At 36.4% G+C, this 25,660-nt stretch overlaps 2 protein-coding genes across 10 annotated transcripts in view; one reads left to right on the top strand and one right to left on the bottom strand.

Annotated features, from left to right (window-relative positions):
• Window positions 1-1,394: 1,394 nt before the first annotated feature.
• LOC139122732 (uncharacterized) lies at window positions 1,395-16,134 on the bottom strand. Its single transcript, XM_070688403.1, has 15 exons — window positions 16,024-16,134; window positions 14,714-14,900; window positions 13,218-13,358; window positions 12,097-12,157; window positions 11,351-11,516; window positions 10,220-10,423; window positions 8,890-9,157; window positions 8,304-8,497; window positions 7,430-7,598; window positions 6,456-6,604; window positions 5,857-6,067; window positions 4,987-5,480; window positions 4,374-4,522; window positions 3,164-3,368; window positions 1,395-2,155 (listed from the first exon to the last, which is right to left on the bottom strand). Exons 2-15 carry the CDS (start codon window positions 14,832-14,834, stop codon window positions 1,904-1,906), a joined length of 2,784 nt encoding a protein of 927 aa, XP_070544504.1. The 5' UTR covers window positions 14,835-14,900; window positions 16,024-16,134; the 3' UTR covers window positions 1,395-1,903.
• Window positions 16,135-16,205: 71 nt separating this feature from the next.
• LOC139122734 (heterogeneous nuclear ribonucleoprotein D-like) overlaps window positions 16,206-25,660 on the top strand; it is a 95,900-nt gene continuing 86,445 nt past the window's right edge. For 6 of the 9 annotated variants that reach the window (XR_011549527.1, XR_011549525.1, XM_070688409.1 and 3 more), the window contains exon 1: window positions 17,791-18,081. Coding sequence is in view for 4 of the 9 variants with exons in the window: in XM_070688409.1 (XP_070544510.1) it covers window positions 17,828-18,081 (254 nt within the window). In the remaining 5 variants the exon portion in view is untranslated. Of the gene's footprint in view, window positions 16,353-17,779; window positions 18,082-25,660 lie in introns of those variants that run through there. The other 3 variants (XR_011549528.1, XR_011549524.1, XR_011549526.1) reach the window with 3 other exon arrangements.

Below are 25,660 nucleotides of genomic sequence, written 5' to 3'. Positions count from 1 at the left end.
GCAAAAATCATAAAATTGGATGCAGCCATTTAAGATGAAAAGTAAAATTTGAAAAGTTTGTTGAATATGTAAATTTGCCAGTTATTTCGCATAAAAGTGCACTGTCATTCAGTTTACCCATACGATACAAAGAGATACATTTATCCCAAATTTCATCAATTTTGGTGTTGCCTTCATATAGCTTCTGCTAAAATCTACTTAAAATGCAAATCAGCAATTAACTGACATGAAACTGTTAAATATATCGTATTACTGATACATTTGTAACATCAATATATGTAGCAAGGTTTCACCAGTTTTTAATATGAAACAGCCAACAGCCTGCACTTATTATGATTTGCAAGGCGTGTGCCTAATGATATTGTGTCACTAGTGCGTATATTAGTCAGTTATCGTGTGCAATAAAGACTAAAGGAACATTCTGGGATTGACTTTCCCCATGGCGGGCGTAGAGGGCGGTTGTAAAAAAGGGTGGGGGATATGAAGAGCAAAATTGAGGATTTTATCACAAAGTTTTCAAGCCTTGTAAGACTGGAAGGAGAGAATGCATCCTGAATGCATTCATATGATGATCTTTGTAATCAAACAGCTAATTATTTGTTTTTTCACACAAGACGCATTGTAATTTTAACGCATTCACAGTTATGTAGATTTGTTTTATTTGTGACTATGTTGAAATAAATTTATCTTTTTCAAAAAAAAAAAAAAAAAAAAAATGAAGAGCAAAATTCTGTAAGTTTTTTTTTCCATCATACTGATGAAGATTGACTATAAAAAGTATTGAAAAATAGGAAAATTATTCATACTATTTAGAAAATGTCAAATTTTGAGAATGGAACAAAAATTATGTCTTTATTAAGACCACATCCTCTGGACAGTTTCTACTGGCACTTGAATTCTTGTGTTTTTGTCTACTGTCACTGAGAGCCTTATATCTGAAAGTTTTGAAATTTTTAAAAGCATTTGAGTAGCAATAGTTTTACTAATACAGAACTCTTCTCAGAGTAAAATACACAAAACAGATTTAGACAGACCCAACTCTTGCCTCTGATACTTTTCATAATAACAGATGCAACATGACATGATTGAAACTTCAAATGTGTTTTGTTCTAAACCTTTCAGCCCTCTTTCCCTGTATTGAGACCAACTTTACCTCAGATAATGATGTGATTGGGCCCAATAATTGTGATGAAGAAAGGTAACAAAATCTTTTTATTTTACTGATAGATTAGTATTTGATCATAGACAATAGAGTTTTCTCTTGACTTGGACTATGTTTGATAAAGCATTCAATGTACGTTTTATCCCTGCACCTTTTTACAAGTCATTGGATCAACAGTGTACCAAAGAAGATCAACTCTGTCAAAATAAAATATGAACTAGGACCAACATCATATTTCAAAAACACTATTTTATTTAACAAGTGAGTTTAAATACACATTGCCATGACAACAAGGTAATTTGGTAAAATATGTACAATGCAATTTAGAGTAATTGATAATATATTCAAAACTGCGATTTATTCAATTAATTTTTTACATCCTAACGTTCAGAGATGTTCACTGGTCAGGAGAATAATTTAACCTTTGAACTTTGACCCATGTACGTTGCATACAAATGACTAAAAATAGCAGGACTAGTTCAGCAGGACTAACAGTATGCTTACGTAAAGTACAAAGTAGATGTATGGTATAAAGTCACATGAAACAGAAAAATATTTCTGTAATGGATGGATTTGATCAAACCTGGTTTCACTGTAAAGTTAGCACAAAGAATATTGTCTTGCCACATCAACTTTTGCCAAAATGACTGTGTAAATATTGAAATTTTGGTGGTACGATACAAAGAATGGACGGGGCATTGATTTGTGTCAGTTCAGGGTTAATTGATGATTGAATTTTTTTTAAGGCTTTCTCCATTCAAACTTTGCCAGTTCATTAATGGCATCGCAAAATGCAATGTAGTTCACATCATTCTTGTCTCCAATCTTCACCTCAAACCTCTCGTATAATATTTGGAATTCTCTCTCGTTGACTAGGGAGCCGAGTTCAAGTTCACTGAGCACACGGCGGAATTGTGACCTGGAGACTGTGCCATTGTGCACTCTGTCGTAATCCTCAAACAGCGGGAATAGTTGCATGCGCCTCATGCGAACCTAGAAATGGAACAGAATGAAACAGACGTGAGCATTCTACGAAAGAAATCTGTGATTTACAAAGACACTGGGAAAACCCACATTTTTGCATGGACTGTAAAACATTTAATGTAATGATCTGAAATTTCTAAAGATCAAATATTTCTGGAAAGTGACACCTCTTTTGATTTCATTTTTAAACCCTTTATAGTACATTACGTGATGGTCAGGCTTGTGATAGTAATTGTGTATATAATACGACCATCCTTGGTACATAGACTTAAGTGAAATCGTTGACATAACGTTATAGTCTATGCTTCTCTATCAAATGTGTGCCTTTCTGTTGAAGTTGATTAGCCTTTGACAGTAAGTCAGGACAGATTAATTCAGCTTGCCTAGCTATTTATCAATCAATCTGAGAAAACAAACACTAAGATTGCCATGACCTGGCGGGACATTTTCAGGAATTTTTCACAGTGGTCTATATCATGACATACTTGCAGTGGTTAAACTTGACTAACATCTTTCTGTTAAAAATGAACATCTGGGCTTAAAACTGTATGCTGCATTTTTAAGAATGATTATTTTTTTGTTTCGCTTGTTTGTTTGATAGTCATTCAACATTACACATGACACCTGCTGATTTTCAATCAAAAATACCTCCAATCATGCGTGGTTGATATCTTGATTTATATATAATTACATAACACCCGGTTGCTGGGATGCCCTGTATAGGGTTCAGCCCAAGTATGTGAAATGTAAATACGGCAAAAACCAATGTTTATATGACACTTTTGTCAGAACAAATAAGAACCACATGAGAAATGGAGAATTGAAAACATAACGTCAGTAATCACACGATTGTCTCAAAATATTGTAGGTATCAAGTTGAAAAAATACTACAGATATTGAAAAAATTTGAAATGGAATTTCCAATATTACTGTGTTACTCTCGATTCTCGTTTCTTTTGGATTCTAAAAGTATCTCAGTAAAAAAGGTACTCTGACACAACCACCTCTGATGCTTACCTTGTCTGCTAGTCTATCCATTGTACTGTTGTAGATCATACGATCGCCATCAGTGAGACCGTTTTGCTCCACTTCAACAGGGACACGGTACTGCTGGGGAGTCAGCAGTGGAGCTTTCTCAAGGTTCTTGACGGTGAATATACTCTCAATTTCATCATTGAATTGCAAGTACTCCACGTACGCTGGATCCGTTGGAGATTGGTATCTGTCGAAGAAAAAAAATCATATCAGAAAATTAGTCCATGAAGAGAATAGTTTTACTTAGTTTAGATGAGAAAGTTGTTCAATCTAAAGAATAGAGCCTTGTGACCCCACCTACTCTGCATAGAGGTACAATTTTATTATTCAAAGAACAGGAATATGACAAACCATGTAGATGATGACGGCTGGAGTGGACTATGACAAGGAGACAGATTTTCAAACTACAATTGTAACCACTTTTAATAATACATTTCAATCTGGTGTGTTGACTGAAAATTATAAAAATAATAATAGCTTGTGCTATCAGAAATCACAACATTTTTTTCCAACAAAATAAATATACGGTTTAGCAGCCATGTGTGATATTTCAGATACTGCTAAATTGGAGTAATTTGACCTTTGCACTGTGAATGCTTATTTATATGTGTGGTCCCTGCAGAGTCTAAACACACCAATTTGCTTATCTTTCAGTTACTCAACTATCCCTCTTGAAAGTTTGAACAAGAGATTAATGTAGCTGCCTACTGTAAATTGATTTCTCAGCATACAATGTTGATTATCTTACAATTACAATTTTCAGATGGTTTCTGATTAATGATTTGATGAGCGGTATTGCACTGCGTTGTGGCTGCCTGTGACAGTGACCATGATAGTGAGAATTAATACAACATGGGGCTTTTCACTTTTATCAGCTAAGTCATCCCGGTGTCAGCTGATGCTGGGACGCAGATATAACATGTTGACACAACAGTACAGGAATGTAACTTACGCTGCACTGGACTGCCAGGCAGGTATGGAGAAAATTTGCTTAATGAGTTCATTTGCTTACGTTTATGTTTGCCAACCATTGGCAACGTAAGCTGAACAGAACCACAGTCCCTCCCTTGTGGAGGGACCGTGACAGAACATTAAATTTCGATTATTCATAGCCTACTAATAAAACAGATGATTAAAGATAGATCCACTGCAATGGATTCAATGATGTAAATTTAACATGAATTCAACTTACGCTTGTACTAATATTGCGACTTCAGAAGCTTTCAAGCCAAGGTTGGCAGGATCTAGAGCGCGGCAGAACGTCTCTATCTTCATGCGACCAGTTCGGAGCTTATCATAGTCACGTAAGAATTCCAAAATACGAATCCTCTCTTTCATCACCTGTAAATCAACGTAAAATAGTGAGCATTTGAACAATCTGAAAGGGTCAATATTGTCCTTAAAATATAACTTCAGACAGATAAAAAGTAAGTCAATACACAGTTTGTTCATGGAAGGTAAATGAAGTTTTGAAGAATTACTACAGCCATTTTTTAAAATTTGACTGAAAACAAAAGCAGGTGCTATTTCTATTTATAATAGAGCTTAAGCTGTGCAGACATAAAATGAATTTTAATAGCATGGTAATTTTCACTTCCATCTCTGTGCATGCATGATATATACTGGACGTTAGCATTGAAGAAAAAAATAAGTTCATCCAAACTTTCTAAGCAAATCCATTCTTGCTGAAAATCCTTTTGTTTTCAATCAGATTAAAGTTGTCATACTAGAAGTTTGACAATGATTTGTTCATTGCTTTTCAAATTTACTTTTCATTTTCTCTTGAGCAAACGGTGTTACTGTACCTTTGATTTTATTTTTGTGAGAACGCCTTCGAGATCTGCACATGCGTTCTTCTCTAATGAAAACACTCGGCTGTTAACCGCCTTCAGTTCTTCCAATCTCTGCTGGTATTTCATTTCAGGGACGGCAGAGGGTTGCAGTTCTTCCAGGAACCGCAGGTAATTGAATCCGGCATCGTCGGAGAATTTCAGCTCCAGTGCTGCCATCTCCTCCTCCGAGGCATTCAAACTGAGATACGTGAGACACTGTCTGAACTGTGAATTCGTCACGTGGCCCCGATTGTGACGGTCAAAATCCTGGAAGCACGGTTTGGCGAGCACACGCCGTTGCACCGCCCGTTGCCTCATTCTGTCCATAACGGCATCAACTATCATGGTGCTTTCTGGGGAAGCATTGCTCCAGATTACAGTGCCAGGTTTTGACATCAGGAAACTTTCCTGTGCTGGCACTGAAGCTGTTGGTGTCTTCTCTAAATTAGGTTCTACTTGAGTGAAAACTGTAACAGAAAAATTACAGTTATAATTTTCACACATTTTTGAATATTCACCAAGAGAGCAGTAATGAGTGGAATTCAACTAATATTTCCCTCAAGGTATAATACTGTAGTTTTTAATTCTGTTTGAAAGAACTTAAAAAAAAAATGATATGATCAGAATCCTATATGACTGTAACATTTTTAGTTTGCTTCTGTCATATCTTGCAATATACTGATTTCAATTTTCAAGAAAACATTTAAAGTGACTTTGAAATGATGACTGTAGAGGTAAAAGGCCTTCACAATGATCTAAACCAGGCTTATAAAAACCAACCAGGAAAATTCTATTTCATTAAAATGCACCCATGACCCCTGACCTCTTTTAGGCTCCACTCACCTGTTTCAACGTCTACTTTGAAGTTTGGCCAGAGAACGTTTCCTGGGTGTTTCAGATCAGCGTAGTGGACAACAAGCGCCATGAACTCGGCATCTGACAGATTGATTTGACCCACGGCACTCAGCCCCATCGCTGTCAGCCCGATGCGGAAACGGGTCTCGGATATGGAGCCATTGCGAAGTGGGTCAAAATCCTGGAAATATTCATTAACCTGCAGAAAGATTGACCGACAATGTATATCAAAGGCAGATCAAATGCAGACTGCAATTTAACACCGAATACAATATCTTTTGGTGACCTCCTGTGACTAGACATTGAAATGGTGTTGCTTATACCGTTGAGGGCGCTCTATAGTATTCTCAGATGGACCTCATATTTTCAATTGCCTGAACAAGCCTATGTTACATGTACAATAGTATCATACGCATAAAATATAACATTTATCAACCGCAATACAAGGAACTGGCATGATAAAGGATAATTGTCATTTTATGCAGGTGTGTACTAATTTTCTTGCCAAATAGGTTTTCTCAATTTGCCAGGACTCTCTGGTCCTATCGATTTCTGAAGATAATTTATTATACACGATGTACACTCACCCTTATCCTATTCACCAGGGCATGGTGTCTAATTCTTCCCAAGACTTCCTCAAAGTTGACTTTACTCAGGTCAACAACTTTTTTCTGTGGTGCCTCCGTTCCTTCCGCCGCTTTGGCCTCCTCGGACTCAATAGTGAAGCCGATGAACTCTGGAAGGATGACGAAAACAGAGTTCATTGACTTTTCAAAATTTCATAAATATGTCTCTTGCTAGCCAATCACATGTGACAGGAATACAATGAGGGATAAACTGATGCTGTTGATAATGTAGCTTGGAGAAGTTTACATTCTTTTGGTAAGACTTAACGAAAAATAACGATGAAAAATTGTTCATGTCAACAAAGCTTGAAGGTAAATCTAAGGATACAACAAAAGCTCATAGCACTGATCGAAGTTAGTGTCAGCTGATGGTGTTCTCGTCTTTTGCTGCTCATCAAGCCATTGATTGCATTATTAGAAAGTATGCTGTGACCTCTTGATATGTTCAAAGCATATCACCATGGCTACAGTCAGGTTCCCTTTCCTCATGAATATAATTTAAGGTAGAATGAGCCTTGGGGACAGATATTTGGACTCTCAAACTTTTCCAATTCTTTTCTGATCTACCACTTGTTGGGGTTCATTTTAAAGCTCTTCGTGTAAGAAAACTTTTTAGAGTCTTACTTTCCCGAAAATCAAAATTTTAATATTCTCCATAGAGTTAACACAGGGGTGTCGGCCACTTAGAATTTCAAATATCGGTAAATATTGGATAACTTATGTCTCTAGTATCAAAGTTTGCACGGTGATCCGCTATTTTTATTCTTGATTTTGAAAGAGAATTGTTGAAAGATTCCTTGAGGACAGTTTGAGCAAAAGTTTAAGTCTTTCACTTTCGAGGGGCAAACTGCCTTAATGAAATTTCAAAAACTGGTGAAAGTTTCACGGTAGCTGAAAACATCAGACAATTTTAATGGCATCAAAAAAGTACTCACCCCTATCTACTGCCTGGACAAAGGCTGGGTAGTTGACGTCACCACGACGCTCTGGGTCTTCAAATTTACGACACAGCAGCTTGAAATCCTCTGACTGGACATTGAGACTCAAGAAATGCAAGATACGGCCAAACTGAGCAAATGTGATGTTCCTGGTGTATGCTTTGCTCTGTAAAATCAATTAAAAAGTACATTTTTCAACATGTTTAGAAATTATTCCCTTTATATCATCTTTGCAGAAATAGAATGTGACATTTTGCACCTCGGATAATATACTGACCCATATCTAAGGCCAAGAAAAATAAAAGTTTGTTTCTCGTCCTAGACATATTGTAAAAATGATGCGATGACGCAGTTTTTTTTCCGCTCAATTTTTTATTCTTCAGCCAACAAGAACTCTCAAAAAACATGACAAACAACATAGGAATACACAGCAGTGTTGCTGTAGTAAATTTGTAAAGCAACAGATCTGCGGTTTGACTTTTAGTGCAGCAATGCACAGTTTTGACAGCTTAATATAACAGTGACGTATGTGTACAGTTCTGAATGGAATGTTAGTGTCAGTTATTTTGCTTACAGTTCTGTTTTATACAGCACTGAGTTATGCACTATCGTCGCGTATTTTTGCAGTTTTTTTTCTTTTTATTTCCTCATGAGCAGAAAAAGAAAGGTTGACGTGGCGGGTCGAATTGACCCGCGTGAAGATGAGAAACAGACTTTGTATTTTTCTTGGCCTAAAGGAGTTTTTCGTAATCTGGTGCCATTTGCCTCCTACTTCATGACAACAACAGAAATTTGTTGAGTTCACTAAGCCAAAACAGCATCCTTGTTTCATCTCTCACAAGTTTCAGTGTTGTAAAATTGTGTGCCTTACCCTGTCATAATCTTTGAAGTATGCATACATCATCAGACGCCTTTTCTTCACAGTTTCCGACAATTCCAGCAGCACCTCAGCAACTCTGGCCTCCTCTGCATCTGTCAGGGGATTCAGGTACCTGGACAGCGCCCCCAGTGGTGGCCTCTTCACCTCTGTGGTTGGTTTCTTTTCCAGGTTAGGCTCATTAAAAGCTGTACAGGGACAATAATAGACCATTAGGATCTAATTTTTTTTTCAAATCTTGTCACCAAAAAATGACTTAACTTTTCCTCCTGCCTTCAACAACAATCATATTTACAAGCACTTTTCAAAAGCATGAAAATCTATAAAATCAAAGCAAAATTGCCACAGTAGAGAATTCATACTAGTATTTAACAATAAAAGCAGTTTTGTTCAGATGTAAATATCCTGATTTGTCAGCAGAATGATAGACCCTTCTGTTAGCTGATATAGTGACTTGATGTTATTTAGTAGATATACTGATTGATGAGTATAAAAATCAAAATTACTGTTGGAAAATTGATGTTTTTACAGCATCATAAAACAGAGAAAGTGGTGTATATTTAGGTTTGTATAAACTTACCATTTTCCATCATGTCACAGAACTCCTTGTATCGCACTCTGCCGTCTGGAGTTTTATAGAAATCCACCACTTTTTGGATGTCACTGCGCGACAACTGTGCCTCCTTGCCGACAGCCAATGACAAGCCGCAGATGAACTGGTTCTCGGTTATGATGTAGCTGCGCAGTTTGTCGTGATCCCGAAAAAACTCGGTGGTGCGGATACCGTTCTTGTAGACGGCGACCCGTATCTTGTCGAAGACATCTTCAAGAGAGCGTGGAGGTGCAGTCTGTGGGTAGGAATGAAGTAATAGATTGTTTGAAATCCTTTCAGAACAGAGGACAGTGGACAACCACCTGTTGGATTGGATGAATTTCTACAGGTGGCATAAGAGAAGACATTTCATCGCAGTTCTTCATCAATAGAGCTTATTTACACCAGTGCCTTACATTATCAGATCTCTTACATTTATTCATCCAAGGATCTGCAGATACTTGAAATTTTTTAAAGCATTTCCTTTAAAAAATGAACAAACTATGAATCCTTCGGTAACAAGAATATGAATTCCAAGTTTGTTTATACATCAGTGATCTATTTTATGCAATATGGATATGTTTATGTGATAGTTTACAGAAAAATATATCACACTAATTTAAAGCTGAACTTGCGAGTAAAATCCAGTTACCTTGCGTCTCAGGGACAGATGTTCAAACTCAAATTTTTACAATAGTTTTATCATCTACTGCGTATGTTGGCTCATTTTGAAGCTTGTGAAGTAAAGAATGTTTTAATCATCTTAATTTTAAGAAAATCAAAAGCTTAATTTTCTCCATGATCACAGGGATAGCAGCCATTTTGAAGTTGGAATGTCTGTTGATAAAAGGTAATTTGTTTCTTGGCTACCAAACTTGGTGACCCCTAATTTTCATTCTTCATTTTGAAAATGAAGTTCCCTTGCGGTAACTTTGAACAAAAAGTTTGGAAGTTTTTAAGGCATGTACTATCTGAATTGATGATCCATACTGATACTATACAATTGCTTATCAAAAATCATTTTGACAATGATTATGTGTTTGCAAAGGTGTCTTGCAAACCTTGATGAAACAGAGTATCTGGGGTTGCTTGTCACGTAATAATGGCACTTGTCCATGATTCTAGAGTGAGTTGACATCTTGTAAGTGTTTTACAAACGTTGAACCCATCACCACTTAGTTTGCGAGTAATCCATTGTAATTTGAATTGTACTTGACTGAAAAAACCTGACCATGTCAATGAAAACACCAGCGTACAGACCTCTCTTGACCATAAACTTGACATAGTCTGAAAAGATGAATCAAATTTATGTGCTTACTTTAGCAGGGATATTGTATCCACTCTTTGGAGGACTGGGAGGATATTCCAAGATTTCTTGAAGTGTCTCTTTGATGGCCTCCACATCATTGTGAAAGTTGAGGTAATTACAGAGGCTGGCCTTCGACGGATCCAGGTACTTCAACGCCAGCACATGCATTTCATCATCCGTCACATCCGGTGGACCAGGAAAACTCCGGTAGAACTGGAAGTGGGGAAAAAATAGAAGGAAATTAGGAACTTTCTGAACATTTTATGAATCTCTTTCTTACTGAAAATTCAATGTGTGTATCGGATTTGTTGGTGATTTTCATGACAAATTTCAAATCGAAATGATAAACCTGAAATTTCCATGATAGTGCATCTCAATATAAAGAAAATTATTGATTGAGTTGTTGATTTCTTTGAAAATGGTGGGTAAATATTCAAAAAGAAAGTCAAATGTTTTGAATGTAGCATCCTTCATAAAAGATTTAAAAAACTATCCTTCTTCCAGAATGTATACAAGGGAGTTGAGTACTTTAACAGTATGTCAAAGGAATTATAGAAGAAGTGAATTTGATGTATGGAATTTGACAAAAATTGAATTTCAGTGTGTAAACAAGATTGATGAATTGGATTTGAGAAATCAAATTGTAAAGTACATAAAGATGACGGCAATGATTAAATCTCTGAAAGTAGAACACTGAACACAAAGCATCAGCTGGACATTGATTGAATTTCCCATTACAAGATTCTCTCGTCTTGTTACTGTAACTCTTGTCTGTTCTCAAATACAGAAAAATGTTATTTACGAGAAGGCTTTTTACTCTACTGAAAGAGACAGCTGAAGCCAGCTATCCTGAGATCCCAGCCTGTTACCCGCAGCAGCACGGATCAAGGACTCATCGTTAGTTCTTTTTTTTTTCAATAGCTTTTTTTAGAAATTTTAGTCGGCAACAGCTGGCTCCCATATTTTGTAAATTGAATGTATATGAAATAAAGACATCAAGACAAAGGCTATTGGACAGCATGACCCTGCTTCAATTGAAAGGTGACTGTGTGTTTTTCATCCCCTGTTTGCATTGATACAGAAAGTTTTGGTGAAAATAATTCAAAAATCTAAAAAGAAAAAAAAAATATTCAATCTCACCTGGCTTTCGGTGACCAATCCATTATGATGTCTGTCAAAATCTTCGTAGCATGTTCTCACATTTATTCCGTGATATTTATAAAATGGAGCAATTCTTTGTAGAATATCCCTGCACTGAGTTTGGAATCCAGCGCTCAGAGGACGTTGGGAGCGGTGTGTACCAAGGCTGAGAGGATTATAAAAATTATTGTATGAACTGGCGATCTGAAAGTAGATTCTGTTTGTCGATCATACTAACAATAGCATAGTGTGCCATCTTGTTCTGATATCTGACAATTTTCACTTGCCCAGTTGACCTTCATCACTCTCATTTTCTGTTAGCTTTGATCAGAAATTCCAATTTAAAAGTCATAATAATAGAATGCACTTATCTGTGGACAAACTAATCAATCAGATGAAATATAGTTTCAAGTATGATTAATTTACATTGAGTGCTTTCCAGGATTGTTTACGTCATAACCTAATTCAATATGTATTCAATGTTTAATTCATAATTGTCATTAGAACATAAGTAGATATATGAAACTGTAAGAACAAAGGCTTAAATCCATTGCACTGAGAAAATTATTGCATATTATTTTGATATTTGGAAGGTTAAGGGACTTAGTTTGTAGATTTGACATTAAATGAAACGAAATCATATCAGTTTAAGATGAGCTGTTAGCCATCTTGTATGTCATCCAATGAACAAAATTGGCTTTTCAACAAACAAGGACAGGTGAGTTTGTGCAACACTAGAAACTTACTATTCGCTTGGCGCCACTGTTCTCATGCTGGGATCATTCTTCAAGTCATTCGGCTCAAATGCTGTTGGAGGATAGATAGAAAGATCAATAAATAAACAAATAAATAAATAAATTTATAATATTGTTTATCACAAGTAATCTGAAGTTTGTCTTTGTTTGATTTTTATCATTTAAAGGCCGTTATTCACCATCCAAATTTTGTAATAGATGATAGACTTAATCTTTACCCTTGCAAGGATTACATCTTCAGATTTTGTGTCAAATATTTACTGAAATGAAAGCTGCTTAAGAGAATGTGGAATTATGGTATGGCTTGATGAGACAGGGGCAAAGATTTTCATCATTTATCAAAACAATCCATCTTAGATTTTTCATACATTTCCTAACATCATAAAATAGTGTAATTTATCGCCATATCTTTCCAATCAGAAACCTGGCTCCCGCTTTGACCTTCCAATTCTTTCACATTTAATTGTTGCAATCTTGTGAAATGGACAGCCTAGTTGGTTTCATTGAATTGCTTTCATTGAATCAACGACAGTGATCTGATAATTCATTGTATATGCAGTTTTCCAATTAAGTCTTCCAACTATTAAAATTCATTTTCCCAGAAAAGTGCAAATAAAGTAATCTAATTTCCTCTGTGATTTTTTTCATAATTCCATAATTAGTTCATACTGGGTGCTAGTAAAGTATACATATCCTATGTCACACCAATATCACCATACTAGGACCCATGAAATAGATTGTATCAATGTTTGCCAGCACTCATTTATTTCATGATGTTGATTTCAATCAATAAAATCAGTTCATTAGTTCCACATCAGTAAAAATTTTCGATCTAAATAACTTTTTTGTTCACTTGTGAATAACACTTTGCTGTCTGTCACAGTGAATTCACAAAATTGTAAATTTTACAATCTGGAATTTGTAAATGGTTGCCACTTATTAGCTCATAGGGATGGATGATGTGTTAATGGGATATCTCAAATCATTGACACTGATGTGACAGTAAGAGACGTAATATTCAACTGAAATGTAGAAGACATGTCACTTTCCTCAGTGAAATTGCACCAAAAAGTCACTTTGTTTTCAACTATGACATTTACAACAACACTTACAGCATTCAATGACATCAGAGAAAGCTCTGTAATTTATCATTCCATTATTTTTATCATCGTACTTGAGAGATATGGCTTCTGAATCGGCTGGAGATAGCTTGATTCCAAAATTCTGATCCAAAACACGCTTGAATTGAGAATCTGTAAATAGCAACATAAGACATTACAGATTAGTGCTATTTGATGATTTTTGGGCAAAGACTTGTTTATTGAACCTTTAATTACAAAATTTATAACTCATTAACTCATGGTAACTTGTGATAACTCATTATCATTGTAAATGACAAAAATTCACCTAAATTTGATTTAAAGAGCTGAAACTACTCAATCCTTTGAACTGCCACTGGTTATGAACCCACAGCTTGTATGTGGTCTCGCGAATCTGAGTCCTTAATTTTCATATTTCATGATAGCTGTTGTTGTTGTATGTAATAATTAGTTATACTTTAATCGGCATATGTTCAAGATAAAATGGGAATTCAAATGTTACTTTGTGAACATTATCACAGCCTAATATGCATAAAATTAAATAATAATATATCTCTATCATCATATCATTGAAAATTCAACTTATTTGCCTTTTACATGTATATGTCTCACCATATAACAATTACATTCAAGTAAACAAACAGGGCAGGGTTTATCATATTGTTAATGCCACAAAGTTTTTTGTACAAAGTTGTGATCACATTGGACTGAAGAAGAAATATTTCAGTGCTTTGTCTGTCAATATTAATTGTTGAGGAATAAACAGGACTACAGTACTAAAACCCTAGCTGTAGTAGTATAATTATTGTTTTGGCTCTGGCATAGTTTAATTTTTGCCATCCATGATGGATGTATCTGTGTTATTGTTGCAAATATTATGAATTTTACATTGAATGGAATAAAATCATATACCTTCCTATGCATTCAGTGTATGATTTAGAAAATTTTACTTTTCATTGTGATGAGTATATTTTGAAAACAAAAAATATTATTTGTAGTTTTCATAAAAGGAAGGAAAATAAATGGTGATAAAATATTTGAAGATGTTCTTTTGTGAATGATCCATCACTGTGTTAAATTCATGATGAGCAAAAAAATATGAAAAAAATACTACTATTTTCTGCAAATTTATAGATTAACTTGCATTTTATTTGAAAAGGTACATAAAAATGTCAGCAAAAAAAAATTTTAAGATGTCCCTGTGTTAAATGACTCATTGTATCAATTTCAAAATGTTCAACACTTGAAAATGTTTTTTCAGAAATACTGACCTTTTCAGAATAAACTCGACAGTCTATTTTTGAATTATCACTGACAAGGCTTTTTTGCTACAGATCCAATAATATGCCCTTTCAAGACCTAACCTGTTCGCCCCAATTCCCTGTAAACAGATCCATACTCACAAATGCTAACAAGGGTTTGGGGCCAAACCATTGTGGTGAAGGGGTTAAATGTCTGAAATGTCAACACCAATATGAACTATCACTGAGGATGTCAATGCCACTCACCTGTGATGTAGCCAGATCTCAGTCTGTCAAAGTCTTTGAAGAACTCTGTCACTCGAACTCGTTTGGAGAGGATTTGAGTTCGGATCTGGTCCTCTAACCCGGCAATGGACCTCTCAGGCATGGTGAACTCTGTACAGAGTGATAGCAGTAGACAACCTCACAGCAGTGCAAGTTTTCACTTTTTCCACTAAAGTTCATGAAGAAAAAATCATACAAAATATCTCAGACTGTGATATATGTAAGGACTTTGAAAGGATCAGTTCAACTACAATCAAACATTTCAGATTTCAGAAAGAAAATGCCATAGAATGTTAAGTGAGAACAACTTTCCATTTTCTGAATTTTGCTTCAATCCAACAGGTGTTACTGTGTTACTATGGTCTAAATTTTCACAGAATTTGATATTATAAACACGAGTTTGAATCTTGCCTGTGATCTGAAATAAACTGAATGTAAAATATCAATGATAATTATTATTTGTGGTAGAGCATTTGTAGAAGCAGCAGTAACTCAGTACACTGCCTGATTTGAAAGGGGGGCAGGGTTGGTTTTTGAAATCATTTACAGGTCTGTGAGCAAAGACAAATAAATTTATGTAATATTATTGGATGTAAGGACTGCGTAAATTCATGAAATTGGAGATCCTAAACCTTTCAGGTAATTTTTTCAGAGCTATGTATTGATTTCAGTCTGATTCCAATATGATCGGAAAAAAACATGTCAACAAATGGGCTTGGCACCGACAAAACTGTCCGTTCAAACCACAACAAAAGTACTAATAACTCATTTTCATACTGACTTTTTCGGACCTTGAGAATGAACTCGCGATAGTTTGAAAATAACCATGAATTAAAAGCGCTTGTCCTAATGTTAAAAACATTTACCAAGGCCAAAGTCACAAGTAAAAAAGTTATCGTGGAGAATTCCCCGGGCCGCCTCCAGTTATACAACTTAAAAGGGAAGTTAGCTGCGTGTTTATATGGACGGGAAAGCATGATTCTGCCTGAATTTTTGTCTGATAGAAGGAGTTGACCACTATTAAATCGTCCGATGAACTGGTACAGTAATAGATGACCGACAAATATTCATTTAATAGAGATCTTCACATAGGATATCACTGAGCAACGTAACGGAAATGTAAACATGGCTGCCATGGAAAGATCACCTTTAAATATTCTTGGGACGAAGAAGTACAAAATTTACATTGCATTGGAAGGAATTTTCGCGTAACTCTTGTATTCAGTGACACGGGAGTGATTGAAAGATATCTGAAAAAGAAAATACAGAGAAATATTGGAGACAAAATGTACCTGTTAGCTCTCTCCGATCAGTCGAACGTGGACCCTGTAGCTGTTTTCAACCTCGGTGTAGGGACCGACTGTTTAAGGCTTGTTGCTTAGCGACAAGGTTAAACTAGTGTCTGCGCCTGCGCAAATTCCAGTCTCGTTGAAACTTCAGCGAGATTTCGTCGAGCACGTGCGTTCGTGAATTCGGCGGCAGTTTACAAAATAATAGCAAACTACATCTACACAACTCTATCGACTTGTTGACGTTTACATTGTTTACCGTTCCATTCATCCCTTAGGACGATATTTATTCACACGATGATGGAATACACGACGCACGCCCATGAAGTTAGGTATGTACACATATAATTATTTCGTAAATATATATATATATCGTAGGACATTGTGGCACAATTCAAATATTATCGGTGTTTACTGTTTCACTGCGTCAACACAGGGGTGGCGCGACTGTACGTCATCATAAAGAAAATCAAAATTTCACAACAGATTATCATATTACAGGTCGCTAAACTAATATAAGACCAAATTCTCTGCTTCTTCTCGACATTTTCTGTCATTCGGCGAAGCTACATGATTTATCGGGCGGACATTATGATTAGACTTTGTAATCTTAATTTTTGGCATCGCGCACGCGACATTTGCTGTACCGCATCGACTCTGTATCCGAAATTTATAAGTTGACAACATTTTATGTTTCAGTGCTTGGGCTTGCACTGCGTCTTAGCTCTCAAGATATGATAGTTGTGAAGGACCATACTCATCTTTTTGTACACGAAGATCCTTCAATTATTTCTGACAAAATGTTGATTTTTGCATACTAATGTAACCTGTACAGGTCAAATAAGATCTCGCAAAAGTTAATCGCGCGCCGTCTATGTTGTGCATATCTAGTGCATCATAAGACAACGAAATTTTACACTGTTTGAGTGAAGAATTCATTCACCAAAATATGAAAGTGAAAGATTGGAATGTCAACGATGAAAAACGCAGTGAAAAACACGGAACAAATTATCGCCCAGCGCTTCTGCCGCAGAAAGACGTAACTTCATTGGTCCCTTATAAAACAAAAGTTAAGTAAGTGCACTTCAATTGAGTCCAGGCCAGGCAAATCCATGGAGGACAGTGTTTTTACTGTAAACATTTGTAAGGAACTAATAGGGAAACGAACAGTAACCGTATAACTATAAAAACTTAGCTGTGCAAAAGAATTGCGCATATTACAGACTGAATTTCAGAATCGAACTACGTGGCATGCATATTCTAATATACAGAGTATAAACGCAGTATTTGTCATTCGATTGTGTAAAGGTTGGTATTACTTACATGTAAATGACCGTTCTCTCCAAACCTATAAAATTTATTCTTTCAGATTTGTTTAGTTTTTAGGGCACTACCAGCAATTTACTTTGTTTTTATGTAAGTCCATCGCGGTGGCGCACATCCTACTCGGCTGTTCTGCCGATAATGTCGTCTCGACGTCTCGAAAAAATATGTTGGTAAAGGTCACATGTTGCAAATAAACCAATCGTATTCAGTTTGACAGGATAACCGCGAAATCACCGGAAAATAAGGTCTGTCGTTTCGGTTTCGTGGTTTTTTTCAATATTTGTTATAATTTTGCATTAAGTGACGCATTTTAGGCCAAAAATCTTGCCCAAAGTGTCGGAAAACCTATTTCCAAATTGAGTATTTTGCGTTGTTTTGGTTTGTGTTCACCCACGTGATTGTATTGACTGTATATTTGTATGTAAATTAGATGTAAATGAACTGGCGTGGCGTGGAAATGATTTTACAGTGAGTGACAAAAATGGCGGAGGCTGAACTCGCGCTGAGTTTCAATAGTACACAAAATAGTACCCAAACTTTCCTCCATCCGCCACCAGAAGCCATTCTTGCTATCAAAAATGACGGAAATCCCATGCTCAACGGTGAACAACTACAGGCTGGTGAACATCAAGTAACACTAACACAGACTGCCACTATGAGTATGACGGCGGACGGGGTTATCGAGTGTGCTCCCGGTGAGCGGATAAACGCGTCGAAAAATCAAGACGATGACGGGTATTTAGCCTTCTTGTTCCCTGTCTTTTGTCTTACTGATATGTTTTCTCTCAGAATTTGATTTTTTTACGTGTTTTGCCCACCGGTAAACTGCCGTTAATTTATTTCGTCCATATTTTTCTCTGTCGAATGAATGAAGGAGTTGCATTGAATGGTAGCCCATTTTATTTCAGTGCAGTACATTTGTACCTATCGATTTTTGGGCAGGACCGATCCTTAGTCTGTTGTTTAGTAGCAATTCCCCGGAGTTAACACCCGTTCTTAACTGCAGTGATTAACTCACGCCCATAACCCATGCGCTCCGGAATGGCGCAGCGCGAACCGCACGTATTTCACCCGCAGCAACGAAGGATTTTTGACCAGATATCTGTCGAGCGTACGTTGACTACGTTACCGGTAGATGAACATCTGTGTGTACTTTACACTCCTGTTAAAATAATCACAGCGAGTCAACTCAACTTGTGCGGGTCTACCTCGCGTCGCAGTGCTCCAAGCAAGACTTTAACCAGACCCTACCCTGGCCGATTTAATTTTTGGACACTTTACAAACCACCTACGACGCAACAGCATGTCCTCGAAAGAGAAAAGATTCTGCATATTGCTCTAGGCTTGTTGAATTTTCATCGAAACGTTTTGCTATATCGTGGTTTCAGGTTAAACAGTGCATTAGCATAAGATTTTAAAAGCCTAACCCCTCGTTATTGTTCTCTTGCTTTCGAAAAGATTTGAATGTCTGAAATGCTTACAGTCAACTGAGCAAATATCAGCATAGTACAATGGTAAAGTTCCAATTCGAATGTGCATTTCGCTTTGCTTCTAACCACGTTGTGTAGAATCGTTCAAACGATTGTGCGGCTCATGCGGGAGGCGTTTCTGTGCTACTTTTGAATATTCCCTCCATTTCATGATGGCATGACATTCATGCCCGCTGATGAGAGAAAGTATGTTTCAGCCGTCCATCTAGTGTAACGCGATAGCATATATCTTGTGAGTGACACTGAATTGCAGTTGGTAGGCGGCGTGAAGATTCTCATTATTCAATGTTATCACCGTCTCGCTAATTGCACATGAACTATGGAAGAAATCCACATTGTACCACTAGAGCGAGCAGCTCGCATGTTTGAAAGTTTACAGTGAAGTTTGAGGAGGGAGTATATCATACACGTTATGTCATGTTTGTATAAATATATGTTGTCTGTTACATGTTTTATTAGGGAATATTGCAGGTATGCTGCAATCCATTATATAGTGTTATGCAACATTTTCAACTGTTACAAGTCGAATCACAACTGAATGGCCTGAGACATGTCTAGCACATCTGATTATTGTACAATAAATAATAATGTGCATGCTTTGACAAGATAGTAAAAGCTTCTGAGGTCATTATGGCTTTCCGTTTTCGCTATATGAAATAGTACTGAATTTTTTTAATTGATGAAACCAGATACACCAGCGTATCATGTATGTATAGTATGGCAAGAGGTAGGAAGTGTTGCACGCTATAAATCCCAGCTAGTGGAAATGGAATGGTACACAGAACATATTGAGTTATCACAAATTAATTCCATTATGGTTTTGTGCATTGTAAAATCATGATTGCTTGTCAGAATGCCAGTACTCTTTCAATCAATCTTGTCTTCCCCAAGTCGGTAAGTGAAAATGACTTTCTCATTAATCAATAATATTGTCCTTGTCTGCTCTCATATTGAATTTCCTGACGTGGTTTCCCAAACTGATTTTCAGGTGTAATTTAACTGCCTCTCAGCTGACATCATTATAATGTAAATACTGTTTTCATGGGTAGTCGAGTTGATTCATACAGCTAGTTCCAATTGACTCGGAATGAAACTAAAAGTCATGAGTCAGTGAAGTAATTTTAATGTCACTATCACTAAACCACTTCAGTCAGGTTTGTGTCAGGTATACTGAAAGTCCCATTAGTTGTGAATTGTTAGTGTAAATGCACTGCAGAGACATCTTTTCCTCGTCGTTCACTAATTATTGTATCCAGAATTGAGTATGTCAACGTAATGCTAAGCTAAGTGCTTTTCAATTTGTATTGAAGCTGGAAGCTGATATGAAATTATGTGTCATTTAAAATGAAGGCTGCATGTTACACTCTGGAACAGACCTATGATCAGCAGTCAAGGTGTATTGTTGTAGCTCAAATGCAAGACTGTACAACCTGTACTTAACAAAGAATGGAAATTAAATTAAACAAGTGCTCACTATCAAGTAATTTATTACCTGGGCGTAAGTGCACAGTAGCAAAACCAGAGAGGCTTTCTCTAATTTATGTAGACATTGTTTATTCCATTTTATTTGGTACTTTGATTGCCATTGCAACATTCTGAACAATGCACCATGGCACTGATTAGGAAATGAGAGGTGAGGGCTGTTTCATGGTTATTGTGGCTCTGTAAGTCATGCTATTAATCCCTATGAATCATCATAACCCTGTAACATTGTACTGACATGACAGAAAGAAAACTTGCAATACATTTCTATTGTACTCTGTCCACCCAGTGAACAGGTTATGCAGAAAAAGGTGTCAATGATAACTTATGATAATTTATACAGCTGTCCAAAATAAACATATACAGTACTGTAAGGACAAACTAAATTATGACTAATGCAGCTTGAAATGTGCAATACACATGACAATGAACATTTTCTAGATGTATCTAGTTTTGAAGATTCTTACATGATATCATCAGATAAATGAGGGAAAGAGTCTTGCTCTTACATTGCCAGACATAAAGTGTATTATAAATTTATGCCATACATAACTTGGTTTAAATAAATATGACATTATTTGAATATTACAATATTTGACCTTGGACTCCATAATGATCCCAAATACTGTTGTACAGCTGTTTAGGTCAGTCCAAAATGGGAAACTATTGACTACTAACAGTCATTGTGTATAGGATTAAAATTTTGGAGACTGCATAATCATGATTTAGATATCACGAGCTTTACAATAATGTAATTCAGTTTCCTGGTATGCATTGCTTTTGAGTGCAATTGTAACAGGAAAAAGGACTTGACATAGGGGTCAAACTGCTATGAGTTCTCATAGGCTTTGTACTCAGAACAATATATCTGAAAGTGTCATTTTGGCAGTGGCTTTATATGATTATTAGCTCACTGCCATTTTGCACAGTTTGTTTACCTTCATGAGATTTGACCTCGTCGTTTCTGGCTACAACAGAAGGTTATCAGCGAAACCAGACATGGTAATATGTCCTTCCTGACCAGTTCCTATGCATTGTATTTAGTAGCGTTATTTTAGAAATTGTTGAATTGTTGTATCACAGCTGCCAAAGTACATTTCATGTAACTTGATTATATTTTGAACAATGAATGTTCTGACTTGAAGCAAAGAACTGTTTGAATTGTGCTTCTCATCTGCCAACTTAAAGCATCCTAAATCATGATTGTATTGTTTTAATTACTACTAGGGGCCATTTTATATCATGTTCTTTGACCTTGTATGAGGGCTGGTTTCACACAGGGTTTGCAAATACAACGTATGAGCAACTTACAGTAAATCGCTTGGTTGCAGCTATCAACACTGCCTGTTAAGATCCTCTCTCAAGAAGTGGTGATATCGCCAATCTGAGAGTGATGGCTGATATGCAATGTTATACACAGAGCAAGTATAGCTTAGTATATATATCTTATGAAATCCCCTATTTTGAGTAGGAATGTGTCGCCCTGTGAAGAAGAAACATCACTGTGGCAAGAGACATTGTTTCAGGGGCTGTATGAGACAATACAGGAATAGTTTCAGACCGGACGTTGACAGGCAAAAGCATTGGCTGATTAACAGGAAACTGTTTGCCAGTGGTTTACTCAACCTGATGAACAGCTGGTGCGGGCAGATATGAAAATTAACACAAAGGACAATAATAAAAAAAGTGTGTTAAAAAACCCGCAGTTTCAAAGTAGAAAGTGCTGTGCATCATATGGAGGTGTTCTATGGAAAACTGAATAAGACTAGCTGTCAGCACATTGAAGATTTTGTGCAGTTCAAGGAAAGACAATGTGGGATTAAATGGGGATCGGTACAGAATTCCCCATCTATACAAGAGCCATGTTGTTTTCATGATTACAAGGCTGCTGATGATCAGCAATTTCCTCTTCCAAACTTTCACATTGTCCATTTGATCACAATTTCTTTCTCTGTGTTGTAGCAGGCTGTGTATAAAGCCAAATGCTCCACTGTGCGTCTGTTTTTCTCAGTTTTATTTTTGAACTGTTGAACCAAGAATGATAATTCTTGTGTATTTCACAGAACCTGCAGTTTACTTGAGAACATGAATCATTTTCTTCAAAGAAGTATTGATTTTGTTCAGAAAATTGGAATTTTGGCTGTGGCAATTTGTCCACTGTCGGCATTACAGTGTAGAATGGTTTGAATTATAATATTTACCTTGGCATAAAGGAACATTGGTTTACTTAGTCTGTGTCAACACACAGATGTTACCTGGTTCCAAGTGATTTCAAGGTAAACACTGTAGTCAAATCTGGGCAAGCAGCATGCCACTATCCTGAATATCTAGTCTTGAAATGGCAGTGCTTTTGCTTTTGTGAGAACATGAAGTGAAGGTGTTCGTTATTGTCCTTGCATCATGCCGCACGTACTATATATTTGTTCTTGAAGGTTTTGTTTACATGCAGGCAGGTTAATATTCTGTGATTTGTGAGGGGAATGCATTTGCTTGAGCTGTGCTTTTGCTTGCTTGTACCCTGAGGAAATAGTAAAAGGGAAAGAAACCAACTGGAACCGATCAACTTCTCATTACCAGCAACATGCAGCAAATTGTTTCACTCCACAACTAGATCTATCTCAAATTTTTCCCAACCAATCAAAGCAAATGAAATGCAGGCAGTCATTTACAGCTTGTCGTTTCTTCTCTAAGCAGCATTAGGGGAGCTCCATTTTGGCTCAAGTTGCGGCATGTTTATGACCTGGGGCAGACACTTCATTTTTTGTGCATGCCAGTCCTCTCAAAGTACAGAACGTCCACTTTAAATTTACTGCAGGGTGGGTTTTTTCTACTTTTTGCACCGAAAGCCGCAATGAAATGAAAGCGCTTAAAGCTTCAATGAGTACCTACCATCTGTATCAGTATTTTAGTTCAGACTTATTAGTTTGAAATGTATTGCATCAGATTTTCAGGTTGAAAAAGAAATTACATCAGTTCCAATTTTGGTCACTCAAAACCACCTCATTTTTGTATCTGAATAGCTGCACTCAATCTTTATATTTGCAACAAATGTGTCTGAACTGCTGTATTTCAAAGTCCGAAAATGTTTGTAGCTGTTGTGCCAAACAATGCTGAGGACACCTTGAAATAGGTATTCGACTCAGTCTACCTAAGTCTAGTCTAGTTTTGGCATCAAAGCAGGTAAAAAATGTGTCACAGGACAGTCGGCATGTCCTGTAAAGCATAACAACTCTATTTGAACGGTAGAGCAAAAATACTCCATGCTATAGCATAAATGTCAATTGCAGGCAGATTTCTCATACTTGCTCATTAACAAGCCTTCATTGCCATGTGAGGAGTATTCACTGTGAAATTTCTATTAGGCAGGTCGTATTTTCTGTTTTACCCTGTTGTTACCATGGAGACTTTGCAATGTGCAAATCATCTCAGAAGTTGAACATTTACTGGAAAAATCAATTTTACATTGACATTACATGGGTATGTGTACATACAGATTTTCAACACTATTGTCTTTGGCAACCTGCTCTTCATCCCATCAGGTATTTATGAATTTTAGACAGCTTCTGAGTAAAATTTTTGTCAACATTTATAGTAAAGTTGTTCACTTGAACATGGAGAGCAGAAATTCGCTTGTTGTACAATTTTATTGGTTCAGGGTAATTTTGATGTATAGTGACTAATATTTGCCTGCAAACTTGCCAAAATATTTCAACTTTGTCTGCAGTGACTTGATTGCTTTTTCATGTATATGACCGAAGTACCTATTTATTGCTAGGACTATTTTCTATGTGTATCTGGACTTTGGAGAAATTTTAAAAAATAGCTTATCCATTGCGATAGACTTCTGCACCGAAATTGTGCCTGATTAAGTTAAATGTTAAAACTTTTCAAACTAAGCACTGATAGAGCTCTAGTTCACCTTTTCTCCAGAAGTGCTACTTTAGTATTCTGCATGGTTTGCCACAAATTGACACGGCTTGGAAACTTAAACGATCCATCACTACCATTACAACCCTGTGTAGACTCTGGCATCAGTATTGCAAAGTTGATGTGCCCATAATTGCCTCGTTGCCTACTTTGGTCTGAACACAACCTCCTGCATACATAGGATTTTAACTGCTCACAGTCCATTGCTGGGTAATTTTGTCTAACTTGACAGCCTGTCGTACAGCGCGGATTTGCCATTCCTGATATGCTTCAGTGCTCTTTGAAAGTGATACTGTGTTGGAGTGAGGATTGAAAACACTTTCCATGTATACAAGGTTGTTTCAACTTGCTATCCTGTTTACTTCTTTCACCAAGATTCTGTTTACTCTTCGGTAAGACTATTGTTTACTACACAAAATGGTGAGTAGGGTCATAACGTGTAGAGTTTTCTTCTTGATATCAATTTCTCATGCATTCAACTTTGTTCAAAGATACACAACAAATGCTGGGTCATACATCCTACCAGCAACATGCCAACCCAGTTAGGCTTCGTAGGCAGTTGTTCAGTTTCAAATGATCTATAAATGAATTCTAAAACCTGACTAAATAGTAACAATTAAAATCACCAATTCAACTTCTGACTTTGATTATAACCAATTGTTTTGAATTGGTTATATAGATTTACATTACAGGGAAATGGGGTCAAAAGTGTAAAGATGTGTGGATTTAAGACTTGTCATGATCATATTTTGGTTGGCATGCCAAATGCCTAAACCTGAAGAGAGAGCTACTGCTGCTGTTAATTAAAGGCTTTGCATTTGAACAAAAACGTGTAATTTGTCATGTTGTGGTATTAATGTTCTTGCTATTGATGCTGTCTATGAAAACAAATTAATGAGGGGAAAAATATGACAATCCTGTTGGTGAAATGTGTAATAATAAGTCAATATGCTTGTAGATGTCTATACACAAAGGTTGTAGTTGCCGCATTTGGAATTAGAAACTGACAGCACAAGGGAATTAACTCTTGTTGTGGACAGTTTGAAATGTCATACAATTATTGAGAGATATTGCCATGCAAGTACATGTACATTTCATGAAGTAAATATAAGATATCTTAATTTAAATATGGCATATTTTGCCAGTTTAAAGTTAATGCACAGAAATGTTCATTGACAGCCATTCAACCAAATTACTTTATTGGCAAGTACTCACTCATAGCTGGTGACCACTCAAATTTTTTATTAGAATTCGTACCTGAAATAAGTGAGGTAAATTTAGTGATATGCTTCAACTGTTTTTTCAAACAAGATAGGTTATTAACTCTCGTAGAGAGCATAGGTTATTAACTCTCGTAGAGAGCATAGGTAAGAAAATGTAATAAATGATAAAAACAAATATTGAATCTGGATACT

This window comes from Ptychodera flava, chromosome 22, assembly GCF_041260155.1.
Source record: "Ptychodera flava strain L36383 chromosome 22, AS_Pfla_20210202, whole genome shotgun sequence".
Taxonomy (NCBI): domain Eukaryota; kingdom Metazoa; phylum Hemichordata; class Enteropneusta; family Ptychoderidae; genus Ptychodera; species Ptychodera flava.
Note: the sequence above shows the minus strand (reverse complement) of the source record. Positions and strands in the feature narration are given on the sequence as shown.

Bases quoted from the DNA above. Each gene is read 5' to 3' on its own strand.
- LOC139122732 (XM_070688403.1), bottom strand. From the start codon at position 14,834: ATGCCTGAGAGGTCCATTGCCGGGTTAGAGGACCAGATCCGAACTCAA. The intron at 4,523-4,986 runs GTACAGTAACAC...GTTGATTTACAG, and splicing joins TCACAAAAATAAAATCAAAG to GTGATGAAAGAGAGGATTCG. The intron at 3,369-4,373 runs GTAAGTTGAATT...TTTCTTCGACAG, and splicing joins GTCGCAATATTAGTACAAGC to ATACCAATCTCCAACGGATC.